The following is an 18,457-nucleotide window of genomic DNA, read 5'->3' on the forward strand; positions in this document are numbered from 1 at the left end:
AAACATCCTAAATGAGACACAGAAGCTATGCAAATTGACCAAAACAAGCACCAAGAGTCACAAAATTGCTACATTCGGACTTTGAATTGGACAAAAAAAGTTGGTGATGATGATAAAGAAGAAAATTACTCATAAGTCCTAAAAGTGACACATAACAATACAAAAAAGCTGAAAAAGTAAAGTAAATGGACAAATATGACTTTAAAAAGAATACTGTAGGGTCACAAAGAGGCAAAATAACCTAAATCAAAGACAAGCTACCTCAAAGAGAATATTGGACACAAAAAATAGTTAGGGAGGGAGATTTATACAAAAGTAAAGAAAAGAAAAAGAAACACACAAAAACTACACTAAATATTAGCAAGACACACGTTGGCACAAATTAACCACAGATAATAATTATAGATTTTGGGGAATTTCTTTATAATATATAAGTATAAGTTGTTATAAGTTGTTGTGTCTTGCTCTTCTGAGGGACAGTGTGTCTTTTCCCTCATCTACGCTCTGGGAACCATTGTAAGAAAATCCATTCCTGCTGAAGTCCTTGTCTTTATGACCTATGACAATAAGGTGTCATAGATCGTAAAAGGTGAATATTTATAAGTTGAAAATATAAATCGATCTAATGTTTAACTGATGGAGGAGATTTTTAAACGGAGATTAAACATCTGTTTGGGGTTTTGTTAGCCACTCAGTTGTAGTTACAAAGCTCGGTCACTAGATGGCTGAAGTTTATAAAGCTGAGCAGTATTATACAGTTTGTTTACACTTGTTGTAATGGCGACCATCACTGAGCTGAAGTGTGGTAAGCGCTCACTCTTACTATCAGCACTTTCATCATGTTGTTGTATATCTACTTACCAAATTCCTAACTTAAACAAACTTACGCTATATTTCTTGAAATATGTTAACCACAAACATTGGGTTTGCAAAAAAACAAGGGACGTTCTTTACCAACCTTCATTAAGAAGTCTGACAATTCAACCAGCTTTGTGGCCATAGTTTTAGGAAATTGGTATTCATTGAATAAGTCAGAATGATCCGTCCTATTGAAATCTACATTTATATTCGATTAAATTAAATACCTTGTATTTTTCAGATTATTCTTTTTTTGCGATATTCTTACTGCCCGCTAATGCTTCCGTAGTCAACAGTTAGCTAGCTATCCTAGTATGGATTAAACATATTATTGTGTGGGGATGATACATATGTATCAAAATGGAAATAGACGACTTATTCTTATCTAATACGATTTGAAGAATTGCTTCTAATGATTTGTCTTTAAGAATATGAGTCATATTCGGCGCAGGCTGACTTTGAAAATGTCTAAGTAGATGTTAAATTCACAAATAATTAAGTGGAGTTCAGCGTGTGACACCAAGACTACCCTTTACTTTAGTCATTAGCTGAATTATTTTCGACCTCAAAGTGAGCCCACACGTATGACCGGACGAAGGTTATTGTCGTATTGTTCCCATGAAAATGTCAATATATTTTAGCCGTGAAAGAAACGCTTGAGTCCCGTGGTGTGCTGGGCCAGCTGAAGGCTCGTATCCGGGCGGAAGTGTTCAGCGCCCTGGATGATCAGCGTGAACCGCGGCCGCTGCTGTCCCACGAAAACCTGCTCATCAACGAGCTCATCCGGGAATATCTGGAGTTTAACAAGTACAGGTACACTGCGTCAGTGCTTACAGCAGGTGGGTAAAAAGATCAAAGTATCCGTGCGAACTTTTTTGTATGATAGTGATATAGTTTTATTTGTTTTCTTGGTGCAACAAATGTGAAAAAAATACGTTCTCTCCAGGTTTACTGTCAAATTTAATCACTTTATTGTGTATAAGTGAAAATAATGTCATGAAATCAGTAGTGTTATGTCTTGTAAAGACTTTTCATTCAAAGACTCTCAGATTCTAGGTAATGTCAATGTAACCAGCCAGTATTGCTGAGCAAAGTGTACCAGTTCTCAGTGAGTTTGTTTTCTCAGAGTCAGGCCAACCCGAAGATCGGTTGGACAGACAGTTCCTGGCAAATGAGCTGAAAGTCTCAGAGGATGCAAGCTCCAAGTCTGTGTAAGTTTGTAAATCAGGATTTGGAAAATGCCAGTACAGTCTGCTATCGAACACAATGTCCAACGATTTACAGAACTCTCGTGGGAATGATCAACTTAGGGATAATTGTTTCATAATACTACAGTGAATCGTCACAGCTCTCTCAGTGTTCATCTATAATGTTTGAGATTTTCAGTCCAGAAGTTCTTGTTGAGGGCATTTTCTTTTTGTCTTTTTACGTGGCTTATCTCTGTGGACCTCATATAGAGTGCTGGACCTCATTCAACAACCCATTTTCTCCATGCCAAAAAAAAAATGCTTACTACTGTGCTTTTTAAACTTTGCAGACCTCTTCTCTATGGATTAGTGTCTCACTTCCTGAACAGCAGTGACAACGGGGGGAAGGTGTTTCTGCGGGGTCCAGCTGCCAGTCACAAAGCTTCAGAACTGGATGCCTAAAATATAATGATGCACCAGGGACTTATGATGCTGATGGACTGAAACTTTACTCGCTTCGACACTGTACATTATATGATATTCTGTAGCACCTGACTGAACTCTGTTGCCTCTGTTACACAGATTTTCACTGTTTAATCAGCAGTGAAGAATTTTGATGCAAAGGAGATGGAATGCCTTTGTGTTTATACATTTTTAAATTACCAAATTTTCTCCGGTGACTTTTTTTCTTTTAGTTTAAAAATCAGACTTTGTCTGTATTGTTTGTTCTCCTTTAGGTTAAGGTTGAGATAACATTCCTTGATGCCTTTTTTTGTGTGTTTTACAAATGTTAGATATTTTCTATTGTTTTTTTAGAACTTCAAAATAAATGTTTTTGTTTAAATGTATGGAAGTGCTGTTTTAATTGTACACCATATGGTGGCAGTGTGCCCAAAGATTAGGCTGAAGAAGACTTTTTTTTATTGTTGTTCACAATAATAGTATTTTTATGCCTCCTATTTTCCATTTAATTGTAAAGCGAGACATATATCAATGTTGATTGTAGAAAAGAGTTGATAAATTTGTTGAAAACAATTCAGATTGCCTTTTGAGGGGATATTTGAAAGCGTATGTGACGCTGTACATATGCAACCAAGTCCACAACTTGTGCACTCTATTTCAGCGACATATATTAACACTAGTGCTTAAATGGTCTTACAACTTATATTGCTATTTTGTTGTTGTGACGTGTTTCCTTTTAAGTTTTCGACAGCGTTTGAGGTCCTTTGCTTTTTGCAGTTTTCACCACAGGAGAGTTTAAATTGTGGCGCAGCCCTTGAAATAACAGTCGCTTCCCTATGATCATTGTAACATTGTAACAGTTGTTGACACTAAGCTCCGCACCTTTACCCTTTGGGTTAGTCAAAAAACTTAACTGATTCATTGCTGTTGATTTGTGTATTGGTCTCTTATGGGAATAATCCAGCAGCTCATTATTCTGCTTCTGCTTATTGCTTATCACTTAGACCTTTCTTTGTACGGTCACGTGGAAAAATAAAGTACTCTGTCAGAGATTTTACATATTACACATATTTCACCAGTTCTTAAAATTGGTAAATACAACCTCAGATGGATAACAACACATGGAATATTCAGTTGTGTCACTCTTAGTGCTTCCATATAAATTTACAGGGTAAGAAGCAGCCAGGTGCTGCTGATCATCAACTGAGCATCTTAGTGTTCACACACTTCTTCAGCCGTTTTGCTTTGATTTTGCCAAATGAATAATAACGCCGTGTGCTGTTCTTCATCTGAGGTTGTATGTACCTCATTTTAAGACTTGGTAATGTTTTTGTAATGAATATTTCCTGAGGTGTAAAACTTTAGAATGTTATAGTGGTTTCAGGAAAGAAGAATAAGTCATAAGTTAACCAATCAAATAAAGTGTTTGCAAACAAAAAAACAAAAAAAAACAAGACACACAAGAAGACCCACCTGACAGTTTGCAGCCTTGATCACAAGCTGGACGTTTCCTCTATTGTGTGCATATTTCTTACCAAGTAAGGGAACTTGACATTCTTATCTAACACAAGTAGTTTATTGCTGATTACCCTTGAAGCTGTGAGGATATTTCTCATCCTAATTACTGAAGTCAGCCTCTGACTCCTATCCACTCTACTACCTTTAACCTTATTTGCAGCTATTTTATTTTTAAGTTGGACAATTTTAACTCCTACACAACGTTTTAACCAGACAGGCATGATTATAGAGGTCCTTGTTAGGTCACAGCATAAATGCGTTTTGCTGAATTTACCTATGCCTCTTAATGTAACAATCAATCCTAACCCAACATATAGACATTTAATGTCCCAATTTATGGTTTTAACAGCCCCTTAACAAAGCAGGTGGATTGTTGTAACTTCCTTAAACTAATCCTGATTCATCTTAAAACCCTGTGACCCCACAGCACTGACTTAATTGGCACGCTGTGAGTGCTCCTTTAAAAACATAACTTTAAATATGCTTTTAAAAAAAGGATATATCAGTAAGGAAAGCTGAAAAATGGCACACAATTGTTCAGCTGGCTGCTTGTCCTATTATATGTAGCGTTTTTCATCTACTTCGTAGATTAATTGTGTGCAAAAGAAACCGCTATAAATAGTATTGAGTTCAATAGTCTTTTGACTACAGCAGAGAGGACTGATGTTTGCCCCTGGGCTCAAATTAGAATGCAATTGCATTCCACGAGGGTCAAACATATCCATGAACATATTTTCTCTCCAATGGACAGCCATCTATGGACATGAGAGTGAGGAAAAAAATAGTGATACCATTAAACATGCTGTATGTAGGAGATTTCTGCATGACACTTCATGTTGCTTTTTATTCCAAAGTGCTGTGTTGAGGACGGTCATTGTGATCTGTTTAGTTTGAGTGATGAACAGCTGAGAAGTGACTCCTGCAGTTTTAAGTTACAGTTTTTTATAAAAAGAAATCTTGCTTTAAAATCATCACGTTTTCACCTATCATGAAAAGAATAATAATGCTGTTGGATCTCTTTTCTGTTGGGTTTCACTGACTTCTGATACAACCATCCAGTTCTTGTCCACATTCACTCCCTCTGCCTCCTCCTTATTTCATGGACTTGTTTTAACAGCTTTATAAATTCCTCTGAAGAGCTTGTCAGACACTTTTTTCTCTCTCTCATAACTAGAGGAGTTTGGATACTTGGCCAAAGTTGAGGACAGACTCATTTTGCCAGGACACTGTGCCCCCTGCACTTAAATGTTTTTTCTTTATAGTTTTCTCTTTGCTATTCTTCTTGCATGGTTCACTATACACAACTAAAATGTTTAAAGTCACATTTTCACCGACCACTTTTGCAGTGCTTTAATCATTTAATGTATCTTTTGGTGATCAGAATAGAGTTCATCAGAATTCATCAGATTTTTATTTCACATATCTTGATTTCTAATGAAACACACGTACGGTGCAGTCCTCCTCTTCTTCAGATACCAAAGTATGATTGACCATTTAACTGTAACAGCTCCCTGCAGGTAAATAATAAGAGTTATCCCCATCGAGGCATCTTTGTTTGAACAACGCTATTGCTGTTGGACCATATTTAGTCACTGGAACATGGCGTTGTTGCTTGTGCTGGACTTTGAAAGTAACACAGAAAGCTGCTGAGATTCCATACAGGCCCCATTCTCCTTATATGGCACATAAACAGCCTCCCTGTTCAGTGTATCTGCTGCTTTCCTTGCCTCTTCCTCCTTGTCTCACTTCTCATCTCTGTCCTGTTCTCATCCTGTCTCTTCTGAGTTTTTCAGTCTGTGTACCTCCCTCGTGAACGCCTCTCCACCTCAGTGATGTTGGCCAGAGGGACTCTGAAGGTTCTCCATGTTGGTATTTGGACTATCATCAGGTTTCCCACTAACACACACAATCTGACACACCAGCAAAGTGCTCTGTCTCTGGCACATAACAAGCCACAGCTATCAACCAGGCAGCTTGATTTATTGGCGCAAATAGAACAGTGTCCTTATATAGGAAGTTCCACTGCAAAGAAACTGGAAACAGGAGGGATGCAGCAGTAGAGGGATGGATGGGGTATGGCCATTTTCGATAGTGGAATTTAATGTGCGTAGCGATAGAAAACATGCACGGGTGGTTTTGAAGGCACACAAAAAGAAGCTCACATTCATTATGTGAATTATGAGCAGGCATTGGAGGGAAACTCTCCAGAGATGTTACAGTAAAAGGGGAGTCCTGTGCTGGGGACAGCTGGTTTGCCTTATGAGGAGAGGGAGCACATTGCATAATCTATAAACCCTACTGGGTGTGGGACTAGAGCACACAGCCACTAGGTTTTACTAGCTGTGTCTTTATTATATAATTAGCCAATTTCGCTTCAAACCAGTTTTGTATTTTAACAGGTATATTTCATACAGCAAATACAGCAAATCGTTATAAAATCATCATAAAATGAAATTTTATGGCATCAATCTCCCTGTACTTGTTTTACAGATGATGTATGCTTCAGATTATGAGAGATTCCAAGCCTACACGATGCTTTGTTACTTCATATAATTCTGATACGGGTTGATATCATTTAATCTGTCAAATGATCTCTGAATGCACCTTGTGGTGAACGTTCTTAGCTCTCAATGAGTCTTCTCTGTATGGTAGACATGGATATTAATGCCTACGGTCATCCACCACAGTGGTCCTCCATAGACATTCAGGTCTTCTCATGTTAAGATCACTAGTGTGCTCTTTGTTTTTTCTTTGTTTTTTCACTCAGAATGAACCAAACGATTGAGTTGACCTTGTTAGCATAGCTGCTGTCTCTCTGATGGCTTTGTTTGGTTTCCATTGCTTTAAGATAGCCTTTTATTAATAACTCTTGGATCTCCTCTGGCTGAATGTTTGGAATTTGGAGCAAGAAATATTAAAATACAAATACTGCACTTTAAATCAACTCCGGATCTTTTGCCACTTTTGCTGAAAACATTTGAAGGGCGATCCCATGTCTGTCCAGCTTTTAAGTTGATTGTCCAATTATACTTGAGGTCATGACAAAGAGCTGTATTCCTAAACCCTTCCTCAATCTTGGATGTGAATACCGTCAAATTAAAGCTGAGTGTCTGCACTTCAGGTCTATATTAATTATTTTCCTGTAACTTGAATAAGCTTTGTAAATTAACCAAATTAACTGTGTCCGTATTTAAATATTTGTGGATCTAATGGTATCTAATTTTACAACAGCTGAATTATGACATAAGCACCAGCATTTTAATGTTGTAAAATTGATCACGATTACCCTTTAATGTTCTGCTCTATCACTTTTCAGTGACTGTACCGCATCTAATCAAACATTTGTGGTAGTAAAACATTTCTACCATTCAGTTTATGCATGTCATGCTAAAAGAACATGTATGCTATGCCATTAAATTTTGGTACTTCTACCATGAAGCATCAACCCAACCATTTGTGAAAATTACATTGATAATGATAATTACTGGCTCAAGCAAATTAAATGCTTTTTCTCTCAGCCTTAACATTAAATTAATTAAACAATAAACATTAAAGTGAGCCACCACTCAATTCTTTATATTTTGCTGTCAATGAATATCACACTTTTTTGTTAATCTTTTTAAGTGGTCTTCAGCTATTGTTCTCCAAGGTTTTCTAAAGGTCTTTCCAATTGTTTCTTCAAGTATTGGCTATGTTTTTTTACTCATTTTCAGTTAATATTTTTGTTTACACTGACCTATGAATCATAAAGCATAAAAAAGGCGCTTTATTCATTATTAATTTTATTTCAAAGACACATAATTGGCTTCTCTGTCTTTGCTTGCATCTATGAAAATGCCAGATAAAACAATTTGATAGGCATAGAATAACATCTTTGCACCAACAAAGTGTTTTCTAAAGAGCTCTTTGCCAAAAACATTATATAACATTTTGTGCAGTCTGTCTTTAAGAAAAAAAGGAAACAAATGGAGAACAAAAGTAGAAATGGAAAGCCGAAAAAACTGCTTACAGCCAATTAACAATATCTGAAAGCAATCCTCTTAAGAAAGACCCGACACAGGACTTGAGAGATGTGTCTTTCCCTTCTTTTGCACAATACTGTAACTGTTATTTTGCTGTGTCATTGTGATACATAAGAGCACATATACACCTGTAACATTGTGAACTAAAAACACTCTCCTCTTAAATCAGTTGGGTATAAAGTGATAAAAAAAATAAGAAGAAAGCACTTTGTACTTACTGTACCTATTGAAATATTGTACTTAAATGAGTTTACTTTCTTTCTTAGCCAATATTACACCACTATAATACACAGCTGTGATCTGACACCAAACCCCGATGGCTTATATACAATCATCATGTCTTTTTGCAGGTGCCTGACCCACAAGAACAGTGAGCACATTGATTTTATTGTTCAGTGTTAAATCTGACTTTTCATCCTCTGACACCTCATCAGCAGCACTTTCTTCCCCATTCTGCTTCTCATCGTTTAAGTCAAACTATCCCGTGACTCTTTAAACCCAGTGTTGACCACAGTGCGCATGTCTGCTGCCTCCTGCCCCCCTAATGGATGCTGCCTACAGCAGGACGACGCCTGAGGAGGAGGGCCAGTGCATGCAGCTCCACCCTTGCGCTGCAGTACGCAGTTTAAATGGTAAGGGATTGTAATTGACGGGGGTCATTTGGACTGTTTGGTTTTGGAGTACCTCACCAACACCGCCGTCTCCAAACTCCCAACTTTCCAAATCCGAAACTGCCCTGATCGCGAATTTCTTCACACTATGTGAGTATGTCGTTTATTGTGGAGTTAAATTAAACCATTATAGTCACGCGCACCTGTCGCACCACATCCTTTTGCTACTTTAACTGTGTTTCTGGATTTGTTTTTTCTCTTTCAATTCATGTGATACAGTAACAGGGAAGAAAACTTTTCTTGTCATTTCGAGCTACAACGTTATTTGCAGCATTATAATCTTCCACTTTTGATTATTTGCTTATAAATTGCATCTTGACATTTAACAGGGTTGTACTCACATTGTCAGGTAGGGGATACATTTTGTAATTCGTGTATTAACTTATAATGTTTTTCGTGTCTGCAAATCTTTGTTCGAGTAAAATTAACTCGAGGGTAAAGTTTGTGGTATAATTCAATAAAAGGTGGTTGTAATAAAACAGTTGTAATATTTGTTGCACACAGCGTTAAAGCACAGTTTACAGAAGTGTAGTGACAAATGGGGAAGTTTTATTATCTGAGTAAAAGCATGCAGCTAACCATGGCGTTTCCTGTCTTCCTAATATGGTTGTATAAGTTGCTTGTATGTTAGACGTGATGAACTTTGTGGCCAGATGTTGACTTATTTGAGAGAAGTGACTCATGACAGTTTTAACCTCGAACCAGTGAAACTTATCTGCTAAACTTTTCTAAACTGTAAACTGGAAATTACATTATACACAATATTACATTTATTTTAGTTTGTCTGGCATGAACTGATTCAACTTCAGACACATAGATAATGTTTATGCTCTGAAGCTGGGCAGACTTGAATTTGTGGTTTTTTTTATGTTTTATACCAAGTCATCTCTAAAAGAGAAGTCAAGTTTATTTGGTTTATCTGTATTCAACCTGATCATTCTGAGTCATCTTTGCTGTCATAGGATAAGCGCAACATGTTCTTTGTACAAATCAAGTATTAACTTGAGTCAACAGGTTTTAATTCTTTTTTATATTATCCATGCTTTAAATCCTTGTGCGACAGCTTTTTTTATTTATTTTTTGGATGATAACAGGAAAAATGTTTGTGAAACATTTGAGAGAGGAAATGAGTAAAATCATTTAGCAGCCCTACAGGTCAAACTCTCTCAACCACAAATAGAAAGGTCACAAAGTCTCCCCCAGTTTCCACTGGATTATTATTTTTGACAGAGAGATAGTTATTCTGTTTATTGGACTCAACCATTTGCTTCTATTTATGAATTTTGATCAACACAAAATATGGTTTCCACTGAATGAAGCAGACTGATTTGTAATCTGATTAGAAACATTGGTTGCAATGATGTGTGGGGATTTTTGTGAATGATGCACTGAAGAATCTTGGGATGTTTGGCACTTTTAAGGGTTTCAGTCAATCTCCATCAACCTGTCAGCCCCACTTCAGACAGCTGTCTTCAAGATACACTCACTGAGCAGAAACTGTTCACACAACAGACTGTGTGATGGGGGGTATGAAGGCGAATTATGAGAAAAGTCAAAGGGGATTAGGAGAATAGCTTTGATTGGCTACTTATCATCAATCAGCTGCTCCCGTCCTCATTTTTCCAGGTGTGCTCGACTCATTGGCCTTCTCTGACAAATGGAAAGAAGTGTCTCCGTTCGCATTTACAGAGCGGTTTTCACTAGTTCTCTGGTCGGTTTAGTTCTCTGTACAGACCGTTTTTATTGCTTTTGTTCCACTCACAGTGTGTACCAAAGATGTGGTTTGGAGTTAGTCTACAGGAGCAATTTATTGTCTGTAATCCGGGATGTTTATATTGTACAGTTCAGAGGCAAATCACATCATCGTTTTAGAGATTTATTTTACTTAGTGGACCAATTTAACTTGGTAGAAGGTCAAATTTTCAAGGAGAGAATGTGGTAGGTTACAGAGGGTCTGGATAGTGTAGTGGTATGATTGCCACCTTTCGTGTGGGAGACCTGGATTCAAATCCCCTGCATGAAAGGTACTACCTCCAGCAGGGGTCCTCAGGTAAGACCCCCTTACCCTGACTGCCTACCAATGTAAGTCGCTTTGGATAAAAGTGTCTGCTAAATGCATAAACAGGAAGAACTAATTAAAGGGAAAACCAATATAAAGTGCTCTTGTCTCTGGAAATCTACTGAATGGACAAAACACCTTTCTTCATATAGGTATTCACTCAAGTACTGTCTTAAAAAGATGTCTGAGATCTCCCAAAGGTGTTCAGTTTTTGAGATCTGTTATCTGTGAAAACTATAGGATATGATTCACGTAATTTTCCCACCCATGAAATTATTAATTGACCCCTCATATTCAATGGATGAGGGTTTCAGTCATCCTGACATAAACAACTCAAATCAGAATGTAAATATGTCATCAAGAGATAAAGATGATCAGTTAATACTTTGCATTGATTTTCAATGTCTCTTTCCTCTGAGGTTTTGAGATTTCTTTTTCTTCAGTTTCCCTCTTTATCATATTTGCTGCCCAAGATGTATTTTTTATCAACAGAGGCATGTACATTTCCTGTGCCTTTTCCTGTTTGCATTTTGTATTACCTTCCTCTGCAGATTCCACTACCAGGACATGGCTAAGACCCAGACACTTGTGCATTTAAAAATGAATGCTGCCAGGGGCCCATGTGAAGCATAATTGTTAAAAGCCCGGGCCCCCCAGCCTCTCTGCCTTGCTGTTATCATTTTGCAGTAAACGACAAATCCCGCAAGAGACATACTATTCCCTATATGGGCTTTGTTTGGGAGTTCACCAGCCTTGCTGTTTAGTTCCACTGAAAAGAGCCCTGCTCCAGAGAAGGGACCCATATATGGTCATCACAGCACGAGACTGAAAGTTCATAGCAGGAGATAGGGAGGGGGAGAAAAAGATGGAGGGTGAACAATGTGGAAAAAACATGGATGTTGTCAATAAAGCAATGACTCAATGATTGAATATGGGTACAAGCCACTGAGTATTAATTGTTTAGGGTTATTTCAGATAAAGCTGTTGACTAAATGTCTTGAAGTTAATTAAGATCCATTTCCCAGCCTCAATCTTCATGTCTGCTCTAGGGAGGGGAATTGTTCGTGTGTTTCCCTTATGGTGTGTGTGAAACTGTAGGGTCGAGAGGGGGTGGAGGTCTGTGAGAATGGCTGCACTCTGGAACTCCCTGATGGAAGATACATGTTAACTCTTTGAGCTACAACCACAAGCAAGAGGCAACTTTACAAGCATGTCTCCCACTCCCAGAGTCATCAGTCACAGATTTTGTCCTTTTTTGTTCAACAGGACACTTGCGTTGATTTTGATGGACATCCACTACCTAAAAGTAATTCATCTACCATCCATGTTTCTTAACTTCCTTTCACATGTTCTCTTCTACAGCTGGCCCTCCACCTTAAGCCAAGATGTCCAAGAAGGCCCCAAGTGAGGACGAGAAGTTCCTCTTTGTTGACAAAGACTTCCTTAACAGCCCAATGGCTCAGGCCGATTGGTCAGCCAAGAAGCTGGTATGGGTCCCATCGGAGAAGCATGGCTTTGAGGCAGCAAGCGTCAAAGAGGAGCGTGGCGACGAGGTGCTGGTGGAGCTGGCTGATAATGCCAAGAAGATAACAGTAAACAAAGATGACATCCAGAAGATGAATCCACCCAAGTTCAGCAAGGTGGAGGACATGGCTGAGCTCACCTGCCTGAACGAGGCTTCTGTGTTACACAATATCCGCGAGAGGTACTTCTCTGGGCTCATTTATGTAAGTATGCAACAAAAACATGCAAACACATATCTGAACCTAATCAACAAAGGTGTGGACTGGATTATGCAGGTCTTGAATGTAATGAAGCTATTATAAATGCTTGAAGCTGAGTAGAATGGCCTTACAATTTTTATTTTCACAATCCTAAAACTTTTATCTTTGCTTCCCACCTCTGACAGAAACAAGAACACACACTAGTGCTAACTATTTCGTCTCATAATTCTTGTCTTTGCAGACTTACTCCGGCCTGTTCTGTGTGGTGGTGAACCCCTATAAAATGCTACCCATCTACTCCGAGAAGATCATTGACATGTACAAAGGGAAGAAACGACATGAAGTCCCCCCGCATATCTACTCCATAACTGATAACGCCTACAGAAACATGATGCAAGGTAGAAGTTTGACTGTGTATGATTCACTTTCTCATGACTTGATAAAGTTGTGTGTTTTTTGCCATTTCAGCTCTGTAATTGGCTTCTGATTGGCTTAAACCGAGAGTGTTAATTACTGAATAGCGAGCCAGCTTGCAGCCTTTGCTCACTGAAGGAAACAATATAAAATGAATTAAGGATAAGCTGTTGATGTCATTATGTAAACTGATTTGTGTCAAACTGAGGTGTTTGCTGGTAGCTGTAAGAGATCAATATGGGTGAGCTGTGCAGTCAGCTTTTTTTGTCTTAGTGATGAAAGCAGCCTTTCAGCTCTTTAGTGTTGACAGAGTGGTTAATAAAAAACACAAACTGGTCAGTGATGTCAAGCTGCTACTGTTGTTTCACACAAAGATGTGTTATTAGTATGCTCAGTCCAAGGGCAGAGCTCTATCTTCCTACTGCAAACACATTGCAATGTAAGTTGGCTTTATGCTAGAAGAAACATGAAGGTCCCCTGAAGAGCATTTTATGGTCCGTTTGAGAGTCAGTGTCTCGTAGAGGTGACGATTGTGGCCTTGGCAGAGTTGTGCTCACAGTAAATGGCTCTGGGCTTAAACTACAGTGATGTGATTTCCAAGTGGCCCATTTCCCATAGAATTTGTTTCGTGTGTTTCCAGGGCCTATTGCCCACTGGATTTCATGTTGACATGAGGATGTTCTCTCAGATGAGTTGACATCTGGATTGAGAGATGGGCGGAGGGCAGTAAAGCATTTCCTGTTCCAGAAACCTCCCCTTCCTCATTCAAATAGCTTTTTTTTTCTTTTGGTCGGTCAGTATAAATGCCAAACCCTTTTTTTTCTTGGATGCAAAAAGGAGAGTTTATATGTCCCATTTAATTGTTTTGATACAGAGTTTCCTCTTGAAGCAGGATGTTTAGACGATTTACAGTAAGTTATAGTCATTGTTTGGAGAGATCAAAAAAGTGAGATTGTTATTTATCACTGCACGGAACTTATGAATAAAGAGACATCTTACAGCACTGATGTAAAGGATCCTATTTGATCCTAATCCAAGGATGTAAACTATGAGGATATCTTATTTTTGTTTATCGTATTTGGAGTGAGAAATACCGTTTTTTCATGCCATTATATGTCACAAAATTCAATTATTGAACCCAACATATGCAAGTTTTGTAAGCACATTTAAAATATTTTGTAGCTACAATTTTCAAGATCAGCTCAGCCTCACCAGCAAAAGTGTTAAACATATATTTGTTCACTTGTCCAAAATATAGTAGTCAATAGCTGTAAATTGTGAGATGGCAACATATCCCAGTCTGTTGTTTTTTGTTGACCTGCACTAACATGACATGACATGAATTCGCAAACCATAGGTAGTAAGACATGTAAGACCATCGTGTATTTTGTTAAATCCAGACTTAATCATGTACGATAATTCTAACCCCAACAATTCACAAGTGAGAGGTCGTTAGTAAAGTAAGAAATTGTGAGTGGGACGAACGTAGAACAATGCAAAGACTGTGAAAAATGGTAAGCAGGACAAGTCCTGTACAACATTTAGTGTGAGTGTCCCTGGATGGCCTTCCACCACCTCCTCTTTACTCTGTATAAGCATTTGTGGCCAAATGAACTCTAAGAAAGCATGTGAAGTGGACGTCACGGTGTAAGAACAATGTACATAGAACGTTATGTGCTGACACATTTAAACTTCAATTGTGAAGGCAGCAGAGTAAGATAAACATAGCAGTGTTCTATGCTGTGGATCAAGTTTGATTTGTTTATTTTAGTTGCTCTTTTATTTATTTTAGTTTCTGACATGATACCAGGTTGCCAAGACAGAGAAATGTGTTGTTTTTCACCTGTGAGCTGAGAGTTTATTTCTGAGGGGGGCGAGACTTGTGAAGATGGTAATATTGCTAAAATATAAATATTATCACATAGCTTAGTTGCCATAACTTAACCATAAAGTAAGAAATTTGACAGTCAAGTGACACAGATGAAGGTAAAGCTATTAGATACTTTTATTTGGGACTGGGCTGCACGTGTACATATCATTTTGATGTGAGAGTGGGTTGTTCAGGCACACGATGAAAGCTAATGCCTTGGTAATTTAGGATAGTTAATATGACTTCTCCTAAAAAATAACATGATAAAATTTTAAAAATGCAGCTGGGACCATGCCCAACAATATTCCGAGTGGTGAAATTAGATTACATCTGATTAAATGTTGAGTTTGGCACTGGCTACATAAATATCCTTCTGAGTCTTTGAAATGCGTCTTAAAAGTTTCTCTCACTCCAAGAAACCTGTCACTATTATATGGGTTTTATTGGAGGTTTTCTTAAGCTTCATCAGCCCTTTACACAGGAAATAAGTGTTTACCACCACAGCTATGGTGTGTAGATATAGTGTCACAAAACAAGTAAATAAGAAGGGGGAGGATTGATTGGTGTTTGTGCAGGCGTTTGGATTTACATGTCTTCAGCTCATCCTCGCAGAGGAACCGATGGGGCTTAGAGAAAAGTTTAAAGGCAAATCACACAGGACTTAATGTACACATAGAGACAAACATGTTTTGCTTTGATGCATTTACTTCAGACTAAACATTATCTCAGGCTTGAGATTTATGATGTGACAAGTTTCTGTATGTCTAAGTGTTGGCCCACCCATTTAGCTTTTACACTTTAAAAAACTTGGACATGAACTCCTTAAAAAACATTTTCAAGATGTTACTCAGGCTATAGCAGTTTCGTCATAGTTACCTCTTTACATATGTTTCAGAGAAACGTTACCTCTTGGTTTTAGAAATGATATCTGTGCAAACAGATAGGGTCATCCCGTATTAGTTTTAGGATAAATGATTAGCTTCAAGTTTTGGTTTATTTCTCTTATACTAACATCATTCATTTGTTTAAATGCCTTGAAGAATTTTATCCACATTTTTTTAACTGGAAAGTTTGTTTTAACCCTAACCCTCTTTAATAAATAACAAGAAAAGAAGTGTATTCAATAGTTGTGACACTTCAGGACGGTGTCAGTGATCAGCCATAACATTATGACCACTGGCCTAATAAAGATTGAGGAGGTTGCTCTCCTCAACCTGCCAAAAGAGCTCTGACATGGTCAAAGAACATCTGAAGGTGTCATGGAGTGTCTTGTACCAGGACCATAGCAAAGGATCTTTGAGGCCCTGTTGGTTGCGGGGAGGCTCTTTGCATGTATTGGGCTTGCTTCCCACGGATGCTATCAGATGTCATCAGATTGGTGTCTGGAGAATTTAGGTCAGGGGAACACCTCAGGCTCTTTGATATGCTATTTAGCTCTTCCTAAACTGTTTTTCCAATTGGTCTGCAGAATTATTTAGGTAGGTGTCAAAGTGAAATCCATGTTAGTCCCAGGATGCAGGTTTTCCTAGCTGAACATTGCATTGGAGCAAGATGAGAAGTGCTGCCCGCTTTACCTGTCAGTGGTCACAATGTTATGGCTGACCGGTGTAAATGTCTCAGAAGGTTAAAACTTCGGCTGCACACCTGCCAGTTGATGTTGTCAATATGAGTGTATTTCCCATGAAGTTGTAACTAATGATGCAGGATGTCCCACACTGAGTATTCCAGTATGACCAATTCACTTGTCAAAGTGGATGTGGTGCATAACTGCAGCAACTCCAGATAACTCTCCAAGGCTTTGAAGCATTCTGCCTTAAACTTGGATGAGATCCCAGTCTTCCAAAATTGTACTTCAGTCTTTGATGTCCAGCAGATAAAAATGTGAAATTCCCAAAGGGCGTTCGTTTGTTGTCCCTGTGCAGCGGAGGATTCGTAATGTCTGTCTGCACTCCTGGTGTCTTTACAGGTGGAGACACTCTTCAGCTTCAATGTTATCAAATATTCTCAATATTTGTGTCATGACAAAAAGCATATCCACCCTCGTTAAGTTTCAGTCACTCATGGAAGTGTGTTTTTTTTTGGCTGTTCTGCAAAAACTCATGGATCTGGCCTTCTTACTTTCTCTCTCCTTCTGCCTTAATTAGGAAGCGCAGAGAGGGAACAGGCTGCATGTTGTGTGTGTGTGTGTAAGGAGTGGAGGAGAGCAGCAGCCAAACTCAAGTCCAAATAGAGAAACAGCATCTGTGTTCGTTTATAGATCAGGGAGATTGTACATTGTACCTGTCTGTGTGTGCAGATCTTGAGGGTGAGGACATTTTTAGGAAAGTTGCGTCACTTTCTGATACAGCATTTTGATACAAGTTCTGGAATGATGCAAGTTCTGTTTGAGGATGAAGACATGTGGAGAATATTCTTTGTTATGCTCACAGAGGCTGCATCACATTAAAAAATACTGACGGTAAAAAAAATCTCCCTCAGTAGCATGACAAAGATCCCCCCAGAGTAATTTAACGTGAGGGATAACAGTTACAGCTTAGCCTTACATGGACTTGCTGTATTCTCCCAAGAGTATTTTTGAAGCCAGTGTAATGGCTCATTTCTCAGCATGTTTAGAGTTGTTTTTTTATGGTTAAAAATCAAAGTATTTGTAGCAGTTACATGTTTCCTTAGGCATGAGGGAGACTTCATAAATCACACAACCCGACTCCCAGATGGTGTTTTAGGCCAAACGTGCTGTTTCACTGTCGTGCACTGAGCTTTTTTTGCTTTTTTTTGCAAAACAAACATAAAGAAAAATAATTTTAAAAAAATATAGTTCTCTGTGCTTGTAATATGTATGTGTAATTGCATATTTACACTCTGTTGATTCTTTTGGTTTATTACAACATTTTTGTGCCTTAATATGTGAAGTATCATTGCAGAATCTGTGATAAAAAATCACCTTAAGCTGTAACTTTCTTTGTTTCTGCAGATCGCGAGGACCAGTCCATTCTCTGCACGTAAGTGGAAATCTGCCACCTTCAAACTCTCTCAAACATCTCTCCTTAATCTTTCCCTTTCACTTCACATAAATGCAAGACGGGAGGTGACGTCTGCATGAGTGAAAGAACAGTTACATAATGTTAGTGTAAACACAAAGACAAATCAAATGTCTCTTACAGCTACACTTCCAGTGAGAAATACCTTTGATTCTTAAGATTATGTTGCGCTGTGAGTTGTGTCGTATCCCAACTGGGCGTGCAGCTTTTGCAGCTCTCCCAGAGCGCAGTGGCCTTGCTCTTCCCTCAGAGCTTTGGTCAGGAAGTGTGCCCTGGACCCTGATGGAAGAACCAGATTAGCTCTCCAAATGTTTGGGCTCCATTTTTGTTTGTTTATTTGATCTAAACTAATTATTGAGAACTCTGACTGAGTCTTTGGGCATCCCGAGACAAACGGGCTCTTTTTGTTTGCAGTAATAACAGATAGGCTGAGCTTTACTTTTAATTAATTGAATTCATAATTAAACGATTTATTACTTTTGCTTTATGTCCTTTATTTACCTATGATTCTTATTAGAATCATAATTTAGTTCATAATTTGGTACCATTTTTATAGCATATACATCATTTAAATATATAACTTTGATCATCTTTGATGGACTAATGTGTTCTTCCTCTACCAAATCTTATTAAA

The 18,457-nt window shown here is 38.3% G+C and overlaps 2 protein-coding genes across 3 annotated transcripts in view; both read left to right on the forward strand.

Annotated features, from left to right (window-relative positions):
* The first annotated feature begins 765 nt into the window (after positions 1 to 765).
* cep20 (centrosomal protein 20) lies at positions 766 to 3,545 on the forward strand. The gene is made up of 4 exons (XM_072384386.1): positions 766 to 805; positions 1,500 to 1,697; positions 1,985 to 2,069; positions 2,396 to 3,545. Exons 1-4 carry the CDS (start codon positions 778 to 780, stop codon positions 2,505 to 2,507), a joined length of 423 nt encoding a protein of 140 aa, XP_072240487.1. The 5' UTR covers positions 766 to 777; the 3' UTR covers positions 2,508 to 3,545.
* Positions 3,546 to 8,684: 5,139 nt separating this feature from the next.
* myh11a (myosin, heavy chain 11a, smooth muscle) overlaps positions 8,685 to 18,457 on the forward strand; it is a 31,624-nt gene continuing 21,851 nt past the window's right edge. For both annotated transcript variants that reach the window (XM_072384387.1, XM_072384388.1), the window contains exons 1-4: positions 8,685 to 8,808; positions 12,140 to 12,504; positions 12,743 to 12,899; positions 17,757 to 17,784. In XM_072384387.1, coding sequence (XP_072240488.1) covers positions 12,163 to 12,504; positions 12,743 to 12,899; positions 17,757 to 17,784 — 527 coding nt within the window. In that variant the 5' untranslated portion in view covers positions 8,685 to 8,808; positions 12,140 to 12,162. The remainder of the gene's footprint in view (positions 8,809 to 12,139; positions 12,505 to 12,742; positions 12,900 to 17,756; positions 17,785 to 18,457) is intronic.

This window comes from Leuresthes tenuis, unplaced genomic scaffold (assembly GCF_036924035.1).
Source record: "Leuresthes tenuis unplaced genomic scaffold, fLeuTen1.0.hap1 SCAF_4, whole genome shotgun sequence".
In the NCBI taxonomy this organism is placed as follows: Eukaryota; Metazoa; Chordata; class Actinopteri; order Atheriniformes; family Atherinopsidae; genus Leuresthes; species Leuresthes tenuis.

Coding starts and splice junctions, on each gene's coding strand:
- cep20 (XM_072384386.1), top strand. CDS start 778: ATGGCGACCATCACTGAGCTGAAGTGTG. Junction 1,698..1,984: donor TGCGTCAGTGCTTACAGCAG/GTGGGTAAAAAG, acceptor TTGTTTTCTCAG/AGTCAGGCCAACCCGAAGAT. Junction 2,070..2,395: donor GATGCAAGCTCCAAGTCTGT/GTAAGTTTGTAA, acceptor TAAACTTTGCAG/ACCTCTTCTCTATGGATTAG.